The 20330-nt window shown below is 39.2% G+C and overlaps 1 protein-coding gene across 1 annotated transcript; it reads left to right on the top strand.

Moving 5' to 3' along the window:
- Positions 1-1127: 1127 nt before the first annotated feature.
- On the top strand, positions 1128-19898 carry rbms1a (RNA binding motif, single stranded interacting protein 1a). Its single transcript, XM_037749390.1, has 14 exons — positions 1128-2036; positions 4526-4668; positions 7425-7483; positions 8704-8795; positions 9910-10067; positions 10634-10713; positions 10824-10924; positions 12276-12325; positions 12416-12506; positions 15003-15053; positions 15810-15911; positions 17148-17216; positions 17479-17553; positions 17847-19898. Exons 1-13 carry the CDS (start codon positions 1986-1988, stop codon positions 17545-17547), a joined length of 1116 nt encoding a protein of 371 aa, XP_037605318.1. The 5' UTR covers positions 1128-1985; the 3' UTR covers positions 17548-17553; positions 17847-19898.
- Positions 19899-20330: the final 432 nt, after the last annotated feature.

A 20330-nucleotide genomic window follows, 5' to 3' on the forward strand; every position in this document is an offset into this window, starting at 1 on the left:
ATTTTCAACAACAGCTGTCAGTGTGTCAGTGTGCTGACTTGACTATGACTTGCCCCAAACTGCATGTGATTATCATAAAGTGGGCATGTCTGTAAAGGGGAGACTCGTGGGTACCCATAGAACCCATTTTCATTCACATATCTTGAGGTCAGAGGTCAAGGGACCCATTTGAAAATGGCCATGCCAGTTTTTCCTCGCCAAAATTTAGCATCAGTTTGGAGCATTTTTTAGCCTCCTTCGCGACACGCGAGTATTATGTAGTATGTATGTAATAGTATGACATCGTTAGTACCAACGGATTCCTTAGGTTTTCTAGTTTTGTTTAAAAACTGAGCCCGCTACAGCCTAAAAATCGCAAGTTGCGTTAATGCGTTAATGAAATTAGTGGCGTTAAGTTTGACAGCCCTAATTATTAGTATTAGTATTATTATCATGTATTCAAATGTAAGTATATCAAGTCTAGAAGAACTAAAAAAATTCCCTCCAGGTCCTCTCAATTCCCAGAAATACTTCAGAAGACATGACCTCAGTGTCCTCAGTGGCTCCGGCTCAACATATGATAAGAATTACCAAGCAAAAAGACCTGAAAACACAAACTTGCACACAGGCAGAGGGATAAAGAACAGAGCTAGTTTGAAATGACTTCTGATTGATTCTATTGAGGGGGTTGGACCTGCTGTAACGAGGAGGGCTGTTCCTCCATCTGGGTGCAACAACTAAAAGCTTTATCTAAGCCTGTGTCTGATGAACCTAAAGAGGTCTAAGAGGTCAAACGCAGGAGATCAGACACGTCAAGATGACCAGCTTGTTTTAAAGCATCGACAGCAAACCAAAGCATCTTAAGTTTAAAAAAGAAGCTGACCAGAAGCTATAAAGCTACAGTTCCTCTTTTTTTTTCATCACTCAGTGGTGTGAGTTATTTGTGTGCCATATGTGAAAAATGCTTACTTTACGCTTTTTACAAACTGCATATAAGCAAATCAATCTTGCAAATGCAACTCAAAAGTGGAAGATATTAATGGCTCTCTTGATTTATAAGTTCATGAAGGAATATAGTGTTTCTATTTCACCATTGAACCCTTTATGTCACATGATCCACATACAGTAGACTACTATATAGGACACAGGCTTCAGAAAAAAAGGAGTGTTTTTTTAATGCATGTTAGTTCCAAAATATGTGTTGTCTATTCTTGTCTTATTAATCCACTCTCTCTCCCATAGCTGGGTTTATATAGGGAGAGTGTGTGACCTCCAGCCCAGGCCAGACCCTGCTTGTATTTCATTGCATCCTGATTCTCTGACATGTAGTGTGTGTGTTGGATGGGGGGAAGGGTAGGAAGAGGAAGAGGGTGTGTGTGTGTATGTGTGTCTGTGTGTGTGTGTGTGTGGTTGGAGGAGGGCGGGGGTGAAGAATGCTTGGTATGTGCGGACGACAACAACATGAAAAGGACGACGAGTGTTCAGCCTCAACTTGATTGTGCGCCTACAAATCGAACCCCCCCCCCCCCCCCCCCCCCAAAAAAAAGAAACACATTGTATCCGATTATAAATTCGAGAACACCGAACGGCTCGACGCGTCTTTGTTGCAAAAAAAAACCAGAGCGCAAAGAGCGAGTTTGTGTGAGGCGGCCACGCAGTTTATTTGATGTCAAACACCCTGCAGAGGCAGGAGATGGTTTGGTCTGTATAGTAGGTGGGACTGCCGAGCGGTCTGCAGCAGGACGTCGTAGATCAATGAACCGGACCGAAGGGTTGGTCCATCGCCTGGTGTGCATCTGACTGTATAGATGTGTCAGTATACCTATGCAGGACCGAGGCTGCTTCTTTTTCTACTGTTAACCAGCCTGTTCAGTATGCGGATGTTTTAGAATAAGGCTCCTCTCGCACGCCTGGATCCCTCCTCTCTCTCTCTCTCTCATCGTTTGCGATTTTTCCTTTTTTTTTGGGGAATTAAAAAAAAAAATAGAATCTGTATAACCTCCAGGATGATCTTTGCAAACACAGGCAATCCGCTGAAGACAGCCAATCGTAAACAGGTAGGCCAAAAACACGCACACGCACACACACACACACACGTTTGGTTTATTTTATTATTATCATTATTATGTTTTTTATTTCTGCCTACTTTTCCTCCCCCCCCCCATCCGGCCCCCCCACTCTTAGAATAAACAGGCAGCCACAAATGACATTGAGAAAGCCCTTTCCTGGCTTTCATATGGCACATGATGCGTTTATATGTCATCCTTTTTAATACCAAATGAATTCAATTCTATTCAAAAATAGATCCACTGCTCTCAGTCGCTGAAGCTGATCCTCTCCTAGGCTACATGGAGAGATATAAAACCAGCTGCTGACCAGATCTATATAGCTCTACTAGCCGAGACTTTAATTATTATATCCATATAACCTTGTTTAGCCCAGTCACTCGCCCCCCTCTGGTCAATATGCATGACGGTTATTGTAGTCCATTTTATAGATTATAATGCATTGTGGGTGAATCCAGTGAGAGAGTGTAATAATGTAATGTATGTCGGTGTGCTGGAGTGAACTGTGTCTGCCTGCATCCGTCATTTTGACCTCTCAGGTGAACAAAAAAAAGGTAATTGAAGGCCGAGCCCCTTCTGCGTTCCCATCACACCTTTTCGATTTAGATGGAAAAATGGGAATAGAAAAGCAGTGCACAGAGGTGAGAGAGGCAGCTGCTATTCAAACCCTCTGATGATGGAAATATGAGCTTGGTGGTGTCACATAAAGTGGATTGAGCCCTGCAGCCCTATAAAATACCAAATATCCACCTTTCAGATTAAACTGTAATATCAGAGGGCAACGAATGACTTTGAGGACAGGAATCTGAAACCAGCCGCATATGAATCCCTGCAGGGAAAGCGGTGAATGAGTTTTCAGTGTAGGCGTATAACACAGGTTTAGTCTGCTATAAGGTGTGATGATGCCTCTGTGAAATGTACCATGGTAGCTGCCCTCTAATGGAGTAGGCGTAGCGTCTCGGGAGGCCTGATGTGAACCCTTGATGGTCTCAAACTAAGTTAGCATGGTAATTGCACGCCGACAGAAATGTAAGGCCTCTACTTGAAGACACAGCAGGCCTAACAGATGTTCCTGCCACAGTGATCAATTCTGTATCTATAAAAGAAGCTGCTATATGAACATTTCACCATCACATGACTGTGGGGGAATATCTCAGTGATTCTTGTTGGCATGGCTGTAGTTGTATCCATGGCATTGGCTCTTGGAGTGGATTGTCCTTTGGTTATGGACAGATGGTGCAATTGTGCCATGCTTTGTCTTTGATCTGATCTGGAGAGCGTTTGGGGTGGCTGGGAGCTATTTTAATGAATGAGTAAGGGGAAGGAAATGCTTTGCAGGCCAGCACTGCGTGGTTAGGCTCACAAGTATGAAGAAAACTGTAGGTTTCTGATAAGCACTACAGCGGGACGTGAACACAGATTTAATCCCATTGTGATTCATAAAGGCCCACATACAAGAGTACGTATATTTTAATGTACTCTGTGGTATAATGGAGGACAGAATCACCTTTTTCCAACAACCAGGAGCTCAAAGGTCAAACCTACCTGCCACTCAGACCCTGACATTGATGGAAGAAGTATTCAGAATCCTTTACTTTAGGGCTGCACATAATGAGTATTTTCATTCTTGATTATTTTCTTGATTAATCGATCACTTGTTTAGTCTATAAAATGTCAGAAAATGGTGAAAAATGTCCATCGGTGTTTCCCAAAGCCCAAGATGACGTCATCAAATGTCTTGTTTTGTCCAAACTCAAAGATATTCAGTTTATTGTCAACAAATGACGATTCATTTAATTGATTAATCGTTGCAGCTCTACTTTACTTAAGTAAAAGTAGAAATACTATAGTCTAAAAATACTCCATTACAATTAAAAGTCCTGAATTTAAAGTAATACTTAAGTATTTTCGACAAAATATATTTAAAGTGTCAAAAATAAAAGCATTCATAATGCAGGAATGCTCCATTCAGAGTGTTATATTATTAGATATAATTGCTTAATGTTGTAATTTTTCAATGTGTAGCTAATTTAAGGTCCTTTCATACACTACTGTGGTTTATTTATAAAGCATTGCATCATATGTTATAAGCTCATCGTTTGTTTTTCATGTAAGTGTCCTATAAAGTGGGTTATATTTCCCTCTGAAATGTAGTGGAGTAGAAGTATACAGTAGAATTGCACTTAGGTACAGTACTTTGGTAAATGTACTTCCACCACTGGACCCTGATGTTGTCTCAGGTGTGTCACACATTTAGAAGAACCTCTTGGCTGCTGTGTGTGGATCATTGATCATAGTATAGAGTGACCTTTAATGCACATACATACATGAAATAATAAAGTCCAATCTTGCCCTTTGCGTGTTTCTGCATTTGTGTTTGGCACAGATGATAAAATGTCCTTGTGATCACTGTTGACTTAGGTTTAAATTAGATTATCTAGCTCCCATACACTTCCTAACAGTGGGTTTCCTGTGTGCAGTCCTACCCCATGACTCCGTCCAGTCCCAGCAGCAGCAGCAACAGCAGCAGCACAGGCCTGGAGCAGCTCAGCAAAACCAACCTGTACATCCGCGGCCTGCCTCCTGCGACTACAGACCTGGACCTGGTCAAGCTCTGTCACCAGTGAGTACACACACATACTGTATGAGCATAGCAGGAGTATGCTAATGTGTGTGCACACCAGTGTTTTGTCACCGATATGCTTGTTTGCTGAAAAGATATCACATACCAATGTCATTCCAGTCTGATTTGATGAAGGTCTCTCCCTGACCACAGCATGCACAACTGTACACAATTACAGCCTGGAAAACTTACTGGGAAATTTGTGTTGCACTTTTAAATTAATGAAACTATTAATTAATGTTTTTTTGTATATGAATCCTTAATTTAAAGGAATATTTTAAGATTGATACCACTCATGGCTTTACAATAAATATGAAGCTATACAGCCAGGAGATGGTTTGCTTAGCTTAGCACAAAGACTGGAAACAGGGAGAAACAGATGACACCTTTAAAACAACATGTCATTTTTACACTTTTAGTTTTTGTAATGTTAAAGTAGTGAGTTTTAAAGGGATACTAACATAAGGTAGGGCTGGGCGAGATGGCCAAAATCTTCTATCACGATATAGGTCATTTCAAATCTCCATAACGCTATATATCACAATATAACACGTTTTCTGTTAATTCAATAAATAAATTGTCTATATATGAAATAAACACATGGTAAAGCCTATTTTTGCATCCTCCTGTGTGAATTAAATACTTGGCAAAGGAAAAGTTCTGAGTATTTTCTTATTTTAAGAACTTGAGTTTCAAAATGGACATAACAGTTTTAAGTGAAATTATAGAAAAAATAGAAATCAATATAGGCCTAGCCTATATCATGATAGAAATGATATGGAAAAATATATACAATAGGCATTTTTATATTGTTTTGATGATATATCGTCATACTGCCCCGCCCTAACGTCAGGCACATTTTATTAACTTTGGACAGAGCCATGCTAGTTGTTTCCCCCTGTTTCCAGTCTTTGTGCTAAGCTAACCTTACCAGCTGCAGGCGGTAGCTTCATATTTACATTAAAGATTGAAAATGTAATTATTCTGGGTTTCAACAGGGGTTTAGTTACTTACAAAAGTTTTAAAATTGTTTTCTAAGAAGAGACTTTTGGGAAAATTGACTAAATAAAATGAACTATTTGGATACATATGGCTATAAATAAAGAATTAAATAGAAATTTTCGAAAAAAATACAGACTGTGTGCAGTTTTAGTGCCAAATCATCAATGTTGGCATTTAAAGACACACTGGTTTAACCATAATGTACTCTGACACATAAACCACTGTCATACCTCTATAAACACAGACACACATGGAAAAGCCTTAACTCAACTGTGGTATGTGAGACGGAATTTATAAATGATTGTTTTCTAAAAAAAAAAAAAGACACCGAGTCATGTAAAGCAGTGAACATGTTCGATACTTGATACTATCGGCTTCAGTCCGAGTGGTTGGTGTGGTGGATGCCATAATTAGTGGAGTTTTGTCTCCTCTCTTTGCCTCTAAATCACAAGCATATGGAGAGAGGCATTCACCCATGTAACCAGCAGCAGCAGCAGCTGTTTGTGTTCTGTTTGCTTGTGTTTTGTTCGTGATGTTCCCAATGGTGTTTGCCAGCACAAAGCAGAAATGAAAGCGCTTTTCATAGCAACAAGGTCTGAATGGTGATGTAAGCTAGGCATTCACTCTGTATGTTGTGTGCGCTCGGAAAGCAGCTCACCGCTTTGGCCACAGTTTTGGCCGCAACTAACAACTATTTTGATAGTCGAATAATCTTTATGAGTTACTGAAACCAATAATCGATTATTCAGATTATGAATCACACAATTACTCTGTGGCTCTTATTTAGCTATCAGCTTTTAAATTTAGATTGAGGTTGTTTTAGGCATGTGCTAACTAACAATAAAGACAATAAAGATGAATACTTCATTAAAAAGAAAAGTCTTCTTTAGACAGGAGTTGTAGGATTTTTTTTGCGATTTAGAAAGTATCAAATTCTGAAACATTCTCCAGCCGTAAACGTCGCCATGAACAATGCAACGTTTAAGATTGTAAATTCAGGGCCCTTTTGAACAACATTTTGTTGCGGATAGTAATTATTTGCTACTCTCAACACCATTAACAATTCAGCGATCAAGAGAAAATATATAGAAAGCGTTACAGCTCATAACGTGAAGTAACTTTAGCTTGCCAACTAGCTTACTGAGGCAAACCTTCATCATCCAGAGAGCCAACAGGCCTCCTCTTCAGATGTTCCTGCATAACTGATATGCTCCCAGGCAAGATCAGCTTTGCAAATGTTGCAGTTCACAACCTATTTGGCTTAGTTAAAGAGTGAAATGCTCCCACATTTTGGAGGTTTTTGGTCGCGTAGATGTTGACATCGCACTTACTAATTTGGTCATCGATTTTTGTCGACTACATGTCAGTCGACATCGATTATTCGCTGCACCCCTAGTAACCAGAGATCTTGAGTATAAAGTCAGAGAAAGCACAGCCTGAACCTGAAATGTTGGCATTGGATTCTTAGTGTTTGAAAACACGTAGGAGGGAGTAGTGATGTACAGTATGTGCCTCTTAAATATGACCGTTTTTATTATTTTCATAAATTGTTCTTCTCTGCTTGTGGTGTATTTTATTTATGATGTCATTAGACTGTCATGATGAGTGAAGGAACTCTCAATAGAAAGTCCTCTGAAATGGACACACAGAAATTTGACGTCCAATGCGATGAAGAGAGATCACCTGTCACTTGTAGATTTATTTTTTTCAAAGAGAGTTATTTGTCAGTAATCTAAATGTTGTTGTGTGCACAGGTATGGCAAGATTCAGTCAGCAAAGGCAATCCTGGACAAGACCACCAACAAATGTAAAGGTCAGTAAGGTTATTAATTTACCAGCCATCACTTATCAGGGCTACACGATTAGAAGAAAAAAGTATATGTAGCAATGTAACTTCTGTCCTCTTACAGTGCTGGAACATAATGTCCAATGCATGTTTTAGTATGGAGACTATTTGTTTAGTTGGGGCATCAAAGTAACTGTTGTTTTTCATCTGACATTCATAACGTATCACACTAGTGTTTTTTGCATGTTGCTCCACATTTAAGCTATATATGACAGCACACTTGTAAGATATGGAAACATACCATGTTATTTTAGATTTTTGAATGAATTTCCATACCCTCCAGGCAGCATTCATTTCCATAGTGTATGAAAATCAATTTGCGGCGACTTGACACTTTGCTTGGCTTGGGTAATCCATCACCGCAAACATGAACAGTGAATGTGTCCGCTTTTATTTTTGTCAAACTTGTTATGTTGTTGCATGACATCACAGCTGAAAGTGTAGCTTGATTTACGGAGCCTGCACTGCAACACAATGCAATGAAAACGCATGTTTGACTAAAACAAAAGCAGATTATGATGGATTACCTAACTCAAGCAGATTTGGAGTCTCTGCAAACAGATTTTCACACTTTATGGAAATTAATGGAAACCAGTGAGTGACTGGGTGATGGGAAAACACATTCAAAAATCAGAAACACCATGATATGCTTTGGTAAATGGTTAAAAGGAATCTGGTTAAACCTAGATGCTGGTTTGGTCCAGGAAGTCACTGAGCCCAGCCAAGAAATACAGTATATCCCCTGTAATAACACAACTTGTCATTTATACACTTCAGTTTTGTCGGATTAAACAAACAAGATATCATTTGTTATTTAGTGAGCTTTAGAGTGCTGGTACGCAGATTTTTTTAACCCCTTGGACAGAACTAGCTTTTTGCCCCTGTTTCCAGTCTTTATGCTAAGCTAAGATAACACATCTGGGCATCTAACTTTTGGGAAGACAGTGAATAATTTCCTAAAATGTTGAACTATTTTTTTTAAATATTTAAGAAATCATATCAGATATCTGATATTTTAAATTGTTTTGTAGTGTAAATTTAGAAAACAAAATTGTATCATGATTGATTGAGTAATAAACAATAAAAAAATAATATATATGACCCATCCCTCAGTAGTACAAAATGTACGATAAATGGTTCTTATTATTTAGTGACTGTTCATGTAAAAAACGCTCTACCAACTACAGGTTACGGCTTTGTGGACTTTGACAGCCCGGGGGCTGCTTTAAAAGCAGTACATGCTCTGAAAACCAGCGGCATACAGGCCCAGATGGCCAAGGTGAGTTTGGTGCAGGCATGTGTGTGTGAGTGTGCATATTTGTCTTGCTTGTGAACATCTCTGTGGGGTTGTGCTTCTTTAATGCGCGCATGTGTCCGGTGTGTGTTGGAGAATGACATTAGACTGGTCACATGACCTCAGCTGACAAGCTGTTCTTCCCCTGACCCCATTTACTTTCACTGTAGAAACCAGATGTCACGTCCCTCTCTGCCAAATAACCTGTCAGTCAGTGTTACACACAGGACCACCAGCCCACACACTAACACACCATCCTGGTGAGGTTGTACTATATAGATGGTACAGTTTTGTTTTACCAGTATTATTACTATGTCACTGAGTGTTAACAATGATCATTCATGCATACTGATGTAGGCATTTCTGCAGCGAAGCACTATAGCAACAGTACTGCTGCTTTCAGCCATTCTTGATCCTCTGTGACTAATTCAAAATAACCAGTTGTATTGTATTATTTGTACCAGTAATATTTTTAGATGACAAACAGGGCGTTTCTGCATCACTTCTGTGATTTGTCTCGTAGTGGAGCAGCAGAAATGGTCCTGATCATTTCATTTCTTTCAGTCCCTTCCCTTCGGCCTGTGTTGCTGTGCTTAAATTCATGGGTGAGAGACGTTCATTGATGAAGGGTTGCTCTCTGGAGACTTGCATGTAGCTGCTCTGTTTGGAACAAACACGGCAGAACACAGTTTGTGTGTTGTGGTAGCTAGGCTACGCTGCTCTCCTGCTGTTTCTAGGGAAGACCATGGAGGCGCTGAGCTGCTGCACAGTAAAGATGAAGTGTGTTTTTGTGGGTGTGGGTGTGCACAGGAGAGCTTATTAATGTTTGTTTAACCAAATGTCTTCTTCTGACCCTTAACCATACTTAAGTCTCAAACCCTGATCCACACAGATCACACTCATAGCAGAGATAAATACATTTTGTAATGTATGAAGAAATGGTGCCACACTATCTTCTCTAAAGATGCATAATTCAAGAGAAATTATTCTTGCATTTTAGCACATGGCTCTCTCTCGGGTCGCATGTCATCTGCAAAATATACCATAAAACACATGACATTCAATGTACTTCTTGTTTTCCATTATTTTATGTGAGCAGCAACAGGAGCAGGACCCCACAAATCTGTACATTTCCAACCTGCCTCTCTCTGTGGATGAGAAAGAGTTAGAGAACATGCTGCAGCCCTTCGGCCAGGTTGTCTCCACACGGATCCTCCGAGACTACAGCGGCAACAGCCGAGGCGTGGGCTTCGCCAGGTCGGTCACAGAAGACCTCTGTCTAACTCTCTGTTTAATAGTCTTTAAAGTATCATTCATTTAGTGTTGCAATGATGCTGTGTAGCTCCTGTTCAAGCACAATGGATGCTAAACTAAAATGTGGTACATTTTTGTTAATAAAAATAAGATGTGAGTTTCATTGCAATTTAGAGCGACCAAGACTGCATTCACACTTGCATTTATGAGATTGAAAGTCAAGCTTATTAACTGGTGTCAGTGAGTGTCTGTACAGGACTTGCTTCTTTATTTACACTGCCGTCAGTAAATTTGTAATAGCAAACAGTTTAACAAACATAGAGGCTGTGTTTGTGTTGACATTCATTCATATACACACAACCAAGCGTATTTGTGTAAGAATCCAAGTTTGGTTTGTTGTTTATAACTGAATGTGAACTAGCATTAAAATGAGGAGGCACAATTATATCAACTTTTCTATGAAGATGGGGGTCAGTGGTTATCCCAATTTGCGTCACGCCTTACAATACCTCTTTGTGTTTGACTGAAGATCTGATGATGAGTCATTGTTTTATCTTCTCCCCTGTCAGGATGGACACAACAGAGCAGTGTAATGCCGTCATCTCCCACTTCAATGGGAAGTTTATCAAGATAGCATCTGGAGCTCTGGGTACGAAAGAATTTCACCTTTCTGTTCACGTTCAGTTCTGAAAACTGTGGAGGCGCTGATGATTGATTGCTGAGTGTTAATTTGTCGATTTTGTGTGCTTTGCCCCCCAGCTCCCTCTCAGCCCTTGCTGTGTAAGTTTGCAGACAGTCAAAGGAAGAAACATGCTCACAGCGGATTTGTTCCCAATGGACAGACAGGGGATCTCAGACTAGTATGTATCCACCATAATCCTACATGTACTGTAACCTTTTGCCCCCTCTGTGTGATGAGAATTATTATTATTATGTCATGCATTCAACTATGCCCAGTTCTAAAAAAAAGTCCTTTCACAATCAAATCTTCAGACCTTCATTGTCTACAACAGAATTCATAAATCACTGGCAAAACACTGGAGAAATCAGTGTAAATATTACAGTTTTTCTCATTCGCTTTGGCTCAATTCTTGAATGAGATAAGCTCAAATCTGAACAATTAGTTTGTTGTTCACAACAGATTTGAATTTCTCATTCATTCAAACGAATTGCACGTGTTTTGGTATGTGTGTTAAGGAGTAAGTCCATTTGTCTACAATTTGCACAATAACCACTTGCACATGTCTTGCGGATAACAAATGATGATTTAATTCTCAGTGAAATTGTCTTTGTTTGAGCCATCACATGCACATGCATTTTTACTGAACTACTGCAGGTTTTTCCATTTTTGCGGGTTTAGAAAAATAATAATAATTTGGGCAAATTTTCTGTTCACTGTATATGACTTAACATGTAAGATCAAAGGTGAATTTTGAAGTTTATAATACATGTAACACATTGCTTGTTTCAGTGTATAAAGTACTGTACACAATTGACTTTTCTCAGTAAACCTTTACCTGCTGTTGAAATGGGAATCTAAACAGCTCAGTACGAGACACAATAACCTTCAGCTTGACAAAACTGACATTCTGGTATAGTAAAGTAAGTAAAAAAAAAGTAGAACAAAACAGAGATTTGTCTGTAAAAAACATTTCCAGGGTTAACCGCCATGGTGAAAAAACATCTAAACATTTTGACCAGTACGGCTCACACTGTGACAAAACAACTTTACATTTTTGTGGCGTTGGCCAATTTACTGACACAATAACTGGTTTTAGAAGTATGAATGAAATGTTTTGGGTGAGTTACTACCTTTTGCAGACATGCAATCGAGTTGTGATGTCCCATGAAACAGTTGAGAGAATTACACTTACAGTTTAGAGAATGCCAAGACTGTTTCAAAAAATGAGCCAAAGTGATTGAGAAGAACTGTATTAAATAGTCCATCTTGTCTTCTTTTTGAGTTAAAATTAAACACATAACATGTATGTTTTGTCGAGCCATTTAAAGGAAAATGAACTCTCTTCAATGATTATTTGTAATATATAAAAGAAAATGAGAAATCATTAAATCATATTTTCTTATTCCCATATAAACCCATTATAACAGATAAAGTGATCAAATGCACTGATTATTATTTTATATTGGGTTCAGTACAGTAATAAGATACAAATATGTAACTCCTCATTATTGTCTATTTCCTCACCTTAGGGTGCTATGACTCTTACCTACGACCCCTCCTCAGCGGCTATACAGAATGGGTAAGTTACACTACAGGTCATGACACCATTTAACATTTAATTAGAGTCATAATTCTTGAGCTTTATTTTGAAATACTGCCTGTTTCCTAGGTACTATCCTTCTCCGTATCCAGTGAGCAACAGGATAATGACTGTGCAGCCTGCGATGTCTCCCTACATGTCTCCAGTCTCTGCTTACCAGGTACTGCAGAAGATCCCAAATATAAACATGTCCAATGGCCAGAACTGAATTCAAATCATCTCTTTCTCTCTGTCTCTCTCTTCCCCTCTATGTTGCATTTGAGGTAATGGTGTACATATGTGGGTTAGGGTGTATTTTTGCTTGTGTGTGGGTTGTACAGGTGCTATAGATGTAAGAATAGGTATAAAGCTGCCCTGGGCCACCACAAACTGTGGCAGGTCTGTGTGGCAGTGGATGGTTTGAATCTTTTAGAGTTTGAAGAGCTTGGTCAACCAGAAACCGTTAATATGTCACTAAGCTTAGTGCTTAATGGTAAAAAAAAAAACTCATCACATCTTGTCTGAGTCACACTTTCTCTGAATAGGCTTCTTGTTCACTATTTTGTAATATTTCACTCATAAGTTCTGATTCATTACTTTCTGTGCGTCAGAAACACTTCCGCCCTCAGACAAGAGCCGTCGAATGAATGAATCTGAGGGGTCTCGGTTTTGAATATAGCCCACTACCAGATGTTCTTCAGATGAACCCACAACCTGTTTGGGTCTAGTAGACATTCCCGTCATGTGGAGAGTTGGTAATAAGGTCTAATTAATGTGCTCAGATGTTCTCTTTGTGCAGTTTGTCCAAGAGAAATGGCCTTACATTTGGTGAAACTCCTGCAAATTTGATCATCAACCTGGCAACTGAAGGGCTCTGGTACAATGAACACTTCCTGTATGAGCTGTCGCATGTTTGAACAAGGACTTTTGCGTACCAATCCATAACCATTGTTGACGTCTAACAAAGGCTCACCTTTTCAATCAGATAGAGGAGGCAGTTCCTCTTAGGTACTCCCCTCCAGGTGGCCTATTATATGTCAGAACACTGACATCTCCTAATAAGGATGATGGAGTAGGTGAAGCTTTCTTAAGGACCCAACTCACTTATTATTTAACAGTCAGACTATATCTATCAGTCACGTCCAAGCAACCCTCTCATCCACTGGGAGAAAGTTTTACTACATCTCAATCGTGACAAGGAGGAGTTTGGTTCCAGAGGCAATGCTGTATGAGAAGTGAGTCCAACTATAGAGAGGCGTAGAGATTCAGAAGTTAGCATCGTCCTGGTTCCCTCGAGAAAAAGCCAATTGGATTTTTCCATTGGATTTTGGATTATTGCAGAAAATAAGCTCTGTGGCAAACAAACATTCATGATGATAATCTTCACAAGTGAACACCACTTTTATGATTTTTTAAGTGTGAATGCAATCGGCAGAAGTAAAAAGCTAACGTTGGGCTATAAACGAACCACACCATGGTCGCATGAGCGCGAGTATACACAACAAGGCTGTAAAGAGAGACAAGTCAACGTGATGAAGTTTAGTAGTCTCATTTAGCCACTTGTTAGCAACCACCTTTTTTAAGACAACGTAAAAGCTTCTAAATTCACGAGTGGGGTACTTATTGACGTATTTTATATCGTAGAACAAAACATTAAAATCTCTTAAGCTCGTGTCAACCACAGACCTTAATTCAAGCATCGAACTAAAAAAACATTAAAAAAAAAACATTGACTTCGATTCGAGTGAACCAGAAGTGCTAAAATGCTAACTCATGTCTGGGTTTTAGGACTCCTTCCTGCACCACTCTATATCCAGTTGGAATCTTTCAACTATATGCTGCAGCTCCTCAACCTCCTTCCAATGTACCAACAAACACCTGCATCCTCCCTGGTCCTACTCTTTTCCCAATAGGCATTGCACCTGATACCTACCTTTTGCCTTGAGGGTTGTGGTAGTGGCTATAAAGAGCTGTGGTTTAAAGGTCGGCAGCCCATGAGCCCTCTGGTGGACACCAGCAGTGAGGGAAGCTGTAGAGTTTTTAAAAAGGCTTGGTCGGCACAGGTGATGATCTTAGGCCAAAGAGGTTGCACCTTTTATAACTACAAATACAAAAAAAACAGAGTATGGGACATGCTCGGGAAAAAAGGGCTACCAGGAAAATCTTCTGCCGGCTTCAAAGAAATTCTGGAGAACCATTGAGCACGTCAGGAGGGGGAGGCAGGGCGGAAACTGGGATATCACTTGGATGTCAAAGAAGAATTTGTATTTAACTCCTAAGACATACTGTAAGATTCATGGAGCTTGGAGGCCATCTTAATGGCTGATGTCATTGGGTAGTTTAAAAGCTCATCAGCCAACAGAAGGGGAACCAGATTGGCCCTAAAAAGCTGAATGCTTTGGATATTTTTGGGACTGTCATGGTCGATTAAGGTCCCTGAGCAGAAATGGTGGCTTCAAAACACATGGATGGATGGATGGAAGGATGATTACAGTATATGCTGTTGCAGTGCAAATGTATCATCATCCTTGTATTTCTATTTAAAAACAATGATTATTACAATTGTAAAGTTAGTTTGTGACATAAAAGTTTCATTCAAGAAACAACAATAACTCTCTCTCTCTCTCTCCATCTGTCTCTCGTTCTGCCTCTCCCTCTCTGTCTGACCCTCCATTAGGTACAGAGTCATTCTTGGGTGGCACATCAACCATATATCATGCAACACCCGGTAAGGGAACAGCAGCATTTGCTCTTTTTTTTTCAAACACTCGTAGACCACCTCTTATTCTGTGTACAGGAAATGGGTGTGTGGCGCCGCTACAGCTCTGAGCTCATACTTTGATCAGCCCGTTCTGCTGACACAATCAAACCAACGTTACAGAAACTTCCCCAAATGTAGGAGAAGGACAGAGCTGAGACTAGTTCTAACAAATAGCCACTGTGTATTTACATACTATAAGTGTGTATATGTGTGTTGGAGTGTGTATGAAAGAGAAATGAAACAACTAAAAAGGCATTCAGCCACCGCCAACCCCCCTCCTCCTCCCTCTCTCTGGATCCAGCAGGAAATGCCTGGAGCAGAGACAGTCTTGTGACTCTTTGACTCTTCCAACAGATGGTTTCCAGTGGAACAAGTGTCTCTGCTGATCTGCCCCCTCCCCCACTTTTTACTAGGAAACGGTCTATTCCCTAAAGACGTCATGTTTAAAGGAATATACCACATCTGAAAACAGACTAGCGCTGGAGACGTCACACCTTTTTTTTTTTACATATTTTCATCCCCTAACGTAACCCAGGAGCACAGAATACTTCATGTTTTCCTCAAAGTAATATGTTTTAAAAGAAACTCATGCTATATTTATACTCAACACACACTACCTACCACTGTTGTTGCAGCGTATATGTGCTATTTTATCAGAATTAGTCGATGTAGTCTGTAGAATCATGTGATATGTGGTAAAAACTCAGCTGCTTTGTATTACAGGGTGCTGTGATGTCGCCCTCTGTGGATCCCTCCATGTCACTGCACCCTTCAGCCATGATTACTCAGCAGATGGGCCAGCTGTCACTGGGAAACACTGGAGCGGTGAGTGGAATTCTGGGAAATTGATCAAATTAAACCTGTATAGTATAATTAAATAGAAACTGCTCACAAATATTATCACAAATGTCAGTTTCAGTTAATGCAATCTGTATGACTGTATGATTATACATAGGCTTGTGAATATGCCTGAACAGCAGCTCACTAGAAAGATCTTTAATTGGGACATTTTGCATGGACACCCCTGGATTAGTGAGGTGATATCTTTATTTAATATGAAAACAGATAACGGTGTAATGTTCATGATACTCAGCACATATTATTCCTGATGTACAAAGAAAGATGATCTGTTAAATTACATATTATTTGATGAGAAACAACTACAGTGTAGAGCCTTATGTGAAGCAGAATTTGGCCAGAAGTCAAAGACCTCTGTGTGCACAGTTACATTCAGATACACAACCATTAGCTATAGAAACAGGTTCACTGGTCTCTTTGAATAGAAAATACTTTGTTTGCTATGTGGTCCATTTAATGTTTTATTGCCTGCGATATGATTGTTTAAGGGCTACAGTTTTAGTAAAATGTCTTTATTTTCTGAATGGTTCTTCTGAATGGATGAAAAAAATGAAAATAAAACTTGTGGCAGATTTTATTCGTAGAGCATGGGACGGAAGACAAAGTTTATTGTTTGCAGTGTAATATCACACATGTTTCACCACTGCAACAGTCTTATAAGTCCATATTGGCTGGGCACTTACATGTGTGTGGCATAGAAGAAATAGCATAAAGTAAATAATATAGGGCTGTCCTCGACCAAAGAAGTCTTAGTTGATTTAATCAACAGATCTGTGAAACTGAGTTTCTCCACAGAGAATCATACAAAAGCACCACTTTAAATCTTGTGTTTACCAGAGATATGCTCATCTTCTTTTCTTGAAAATAAATTATTCAGAATGAAAAAGCATAAAAAAATGACTAAAGAAATCTTAGTCTAAAATACAGACCTCTCAGGACTAAATGCTACATGTATGGCAACTTCCTCATACCTTCAGCTTTCTATTTTTCAAGAGAGACCTTAAAAAACACTTTTGACTCAGCATATAATTGTGTCTTAATCTAATCTGCTCTAGGAACATGTTATCTCTATGTGCATGGTGGAAATGTGATTTTTTTAGCGTTTAGTAGCACAAGATGTCTTGTGCCTGTATAGCAAGACTTTCAGGTCTGGCAAAATGTAATACCATTCAATAATTTGGAGTTTTTTTTCTTATGTTACAGTATATTTCAGCCAACCCTGGTGTCCAGGGAGCTTACATGCCTCAGTATCCGCAAATGCAGGCAGCAGCTGTAAGTTTCTTTGTCTCATTCAACTCTTTATTCAAGACATTCAGCTTCATACCAGGTGTCCATTTAACTGTGACTGTACGTTAAAACAATAATTCTTGTAGGATATTACAATAGCCTATGGCACTTCAGTCATCTTCTACTCGTACAGCCTTGAGTTGTTTTTGAAGTGTTCGTCCTCTAAAACTATCAATTATCTCTGTGCAAACACAGTGAAGATAGTCATTATCACGCTCTAAATGAGAGACGCTGTTTTGCTTTTCAGGAAAACGGCACGCAGCAACAAGTGGATTCTTCCAACAACTCGTCTCCTTACAGTCAACTCAGCAAGTAATCACAGGTACGCTGTCGTTTCTGAATGTGAGCCATCTGACATGAATAACAACAAGTTGTTAGTTTCAGCAACTTTACTGCCGCATAATAGAAGTTATGGTACCACTTTGAAATAAAACATCAAGGGTTTATAAGTATTTGCTTTATTATTGGTTAATGAATCAATAACTGAGGCTTTATTGATCAGTTATAAGCCATTCATAATAATAATTTCAGGGTTACCAGGTTGTAAAAATTTATGAAACCTTTTTACAGGGTGCCTTTGTAGGTAACGCCTCTGTTTTCTGCGTTTATTTTTAGGCTAAATTCCCGCTCTGTGAGCCAGAGGGCAGGTGGGAGGTTGCCGATGACATCACAGTGGCAACAGTCACCGCCTTCTCTGATTGGACCAGATACATGAACTTTTTTGCACAGCCCCAACGTTTGTGGTGGAAAATGAGGACAGTGTAAATGGACTCAAGCAGTTGGCTAATCACAGAAAACAAAAAAAAAGATTTATTTTGATAAGAAACAACATGCTCTTCTTTTTCTCTTTTTTCAAGGATTCTCAAACAAATGCCAGAGGACCCCCCTTCCCATCCCCTCCCCTCCCCCCTCGCCACTCCTCCCCCAGTATGATGTGATATTAAAATGCATGAGATTGAGATAGTTCCCCCCCCCCCCTCCAAAGTTTCTATGATTTTATAGTTCCTTTATTTGTGATATATGAAAAACCTTGCAAAACCTTGTTTGCACTGAAGTTTCTTCATTTTGGTTTTCATAGCTGCCACAGAATAGCTTACAAAATCAACCAATGTTCAACTGCACTAGACAGCTGATACAGGTGACCATTTCATTAGGGAATTAATTAATTCATTATTGGAAAAGGTGCCTTCCTTACGTCACATCAAACATTCTCCAACATTTTCTCATCCAACTTGATCAGGTGTCATATTTCTATCTGATTGATCAAACGTGTGTGAAATCATGGAGATTTCCATCGAGTGTTTCGCTATCTAGTCTTCTGGTAGCAATAAAGACAATGAGAGTCCCAACGGCAATACTGAGAAAAAAGAATGGTGACAGACTCAGAGCAAGGTAATTCCTTATTTTCCCTCTTTCCTTTTTTAAAAAATCTTCAAGACGCGACATGAAAAAAAAGAGCTGTACTTTTATGAAATTACAAGTTTTACACCCAATGGACATCTTTTAGGAGGGTTTGTTTTTTCTCTTGTGGTCAGTTTGACCAGTGATCTACCTCATGGTTCTGCTGGAGTCTGCTGGTGTTGTGGGGTTTGCAGGTAAAGCCCCCTTGTTCACCAGAGTGGACGAAGCAGAACAAAAGCCACGCTCAGGAGCTGGCTAAATAGGACTTCTGCCCGTTTGTCTCCCACATGCAGCGTTTCTCTTCCTGATCTGCAAAGAAACATTGTGCTTTGCTTCATCTTTATTTGTCATTGCTTCTGTTCTGGTGTTTCTTTTTCTCAACATGATGAGCGTTGTGAGGATTTTAGAGATTCAAAGTAAGACAACTACTAGCTTCTCCTTGAAATAGTTGGTTTACAATGTGCTTGAAACAAATGAATGCAGGATACGTGCATTTAGTTTGTACATTCTGCCTTTGCCATTCTAGACAGATGTTAGATGACTCACCACTCCCACCTTTTCTCTCTTTCCTTTAAAAAGCCACTATCTTTGGTTACACTGCTACTGTAAAGCTCTCCAGAAATAATGATTTAGCCAAATGTTGGTCATTTGGTTATACAGCAGCTTAACAGTGTTCATGCAAAACAATTTGGATCTCAAATCTTGCCTCATGCAAAATAAATGCAACAATCATGTATGAAGTACTTCAAAAACAGCAGTGTTTCATACGAATTTGATGGAAGTTGAAATCATATGACCGACAGCGTGTGTTTCAAAGGTTGGCTTTGTTCAGAATAGGATTTGTAAATTATATGCATTCAGGGCCAAAAGTGAAAAATACGTGAGTTTTATTGTTTGCTTTGCTTTTTTTTCCTTTAAATTGATGATTTCTGATGTAAGAAACTCTACACTACTATGAGACAAGTAAAAAAGGTCAAAGCTGTACGGTCGCGGTGCTTTTCCTCGATCAATAGTACTGTAGCAGTAAATGCTCACCTTTGGAAAATGCAAGCAGTAACCTGCTTTTACTGAGTGTACTTTCCCATTCTGAACATTTGTTGCTGGAAAAAATGTAAAAATGAAAAAAAAAAGAAATCTTGTACATGTTATCCTCATTGCTTCCCCTGTCACCTTCAACTGACTCTCAAACAATCTTCTCCTTGCTCTCTCCTTTGAAAACATTGGAATAAAAACAGTGCTGAATAAAAGGCTCTTCTCTTTCTCAGATACGACTCTTGTCTCTTTCATTGACTGGTCTTTTTGATATTGCACATTTGTAATGTTAGCTAATTCTGGTGTTATATTTTTCTTAATCTTACCAATAATTCATTAATTCATCTCTCAATCTCAGCCTCAAACCCATTCATTCCTACTGTAAAGTGGTCACAAATGAATAGTTTCTTTAAAAAAAAAATAAAAATAAAAGTTAAATAATTCCCTAAAATACCCGGCCAGTGTAGCTTTTAACAAATATAGGAGTAAATACGACAATTTTTCAGCTGCGGGATGTGGGATTGCCTCAAGAGTAAGTGTCCATGTTCATGGACAATAGAGCTCTGGGGTACAGAGGAATTAGATATATCAGGCAATAAAAAAAATACAGAATATCACCGGCCTTTCCTTTAAGAACAAGCTAATTGATTTCATAACATTAATCAC

The sequence above is a fragment of the Sebastes umbrosus genome, chromosome 2 (assembly GCF_015220745.1).
Source record: "Sebastes umbrosus isolate fSebUmb1 chromosome 2, fSebUmb1.pri, whole genome shotgun sequence".
Lineage (NCBI taxonomy): Eukaryota > Metazoa > Chordata > Actinopteri > Perciformes > Sebastidae > Sebastes > Sebastes umbrosus.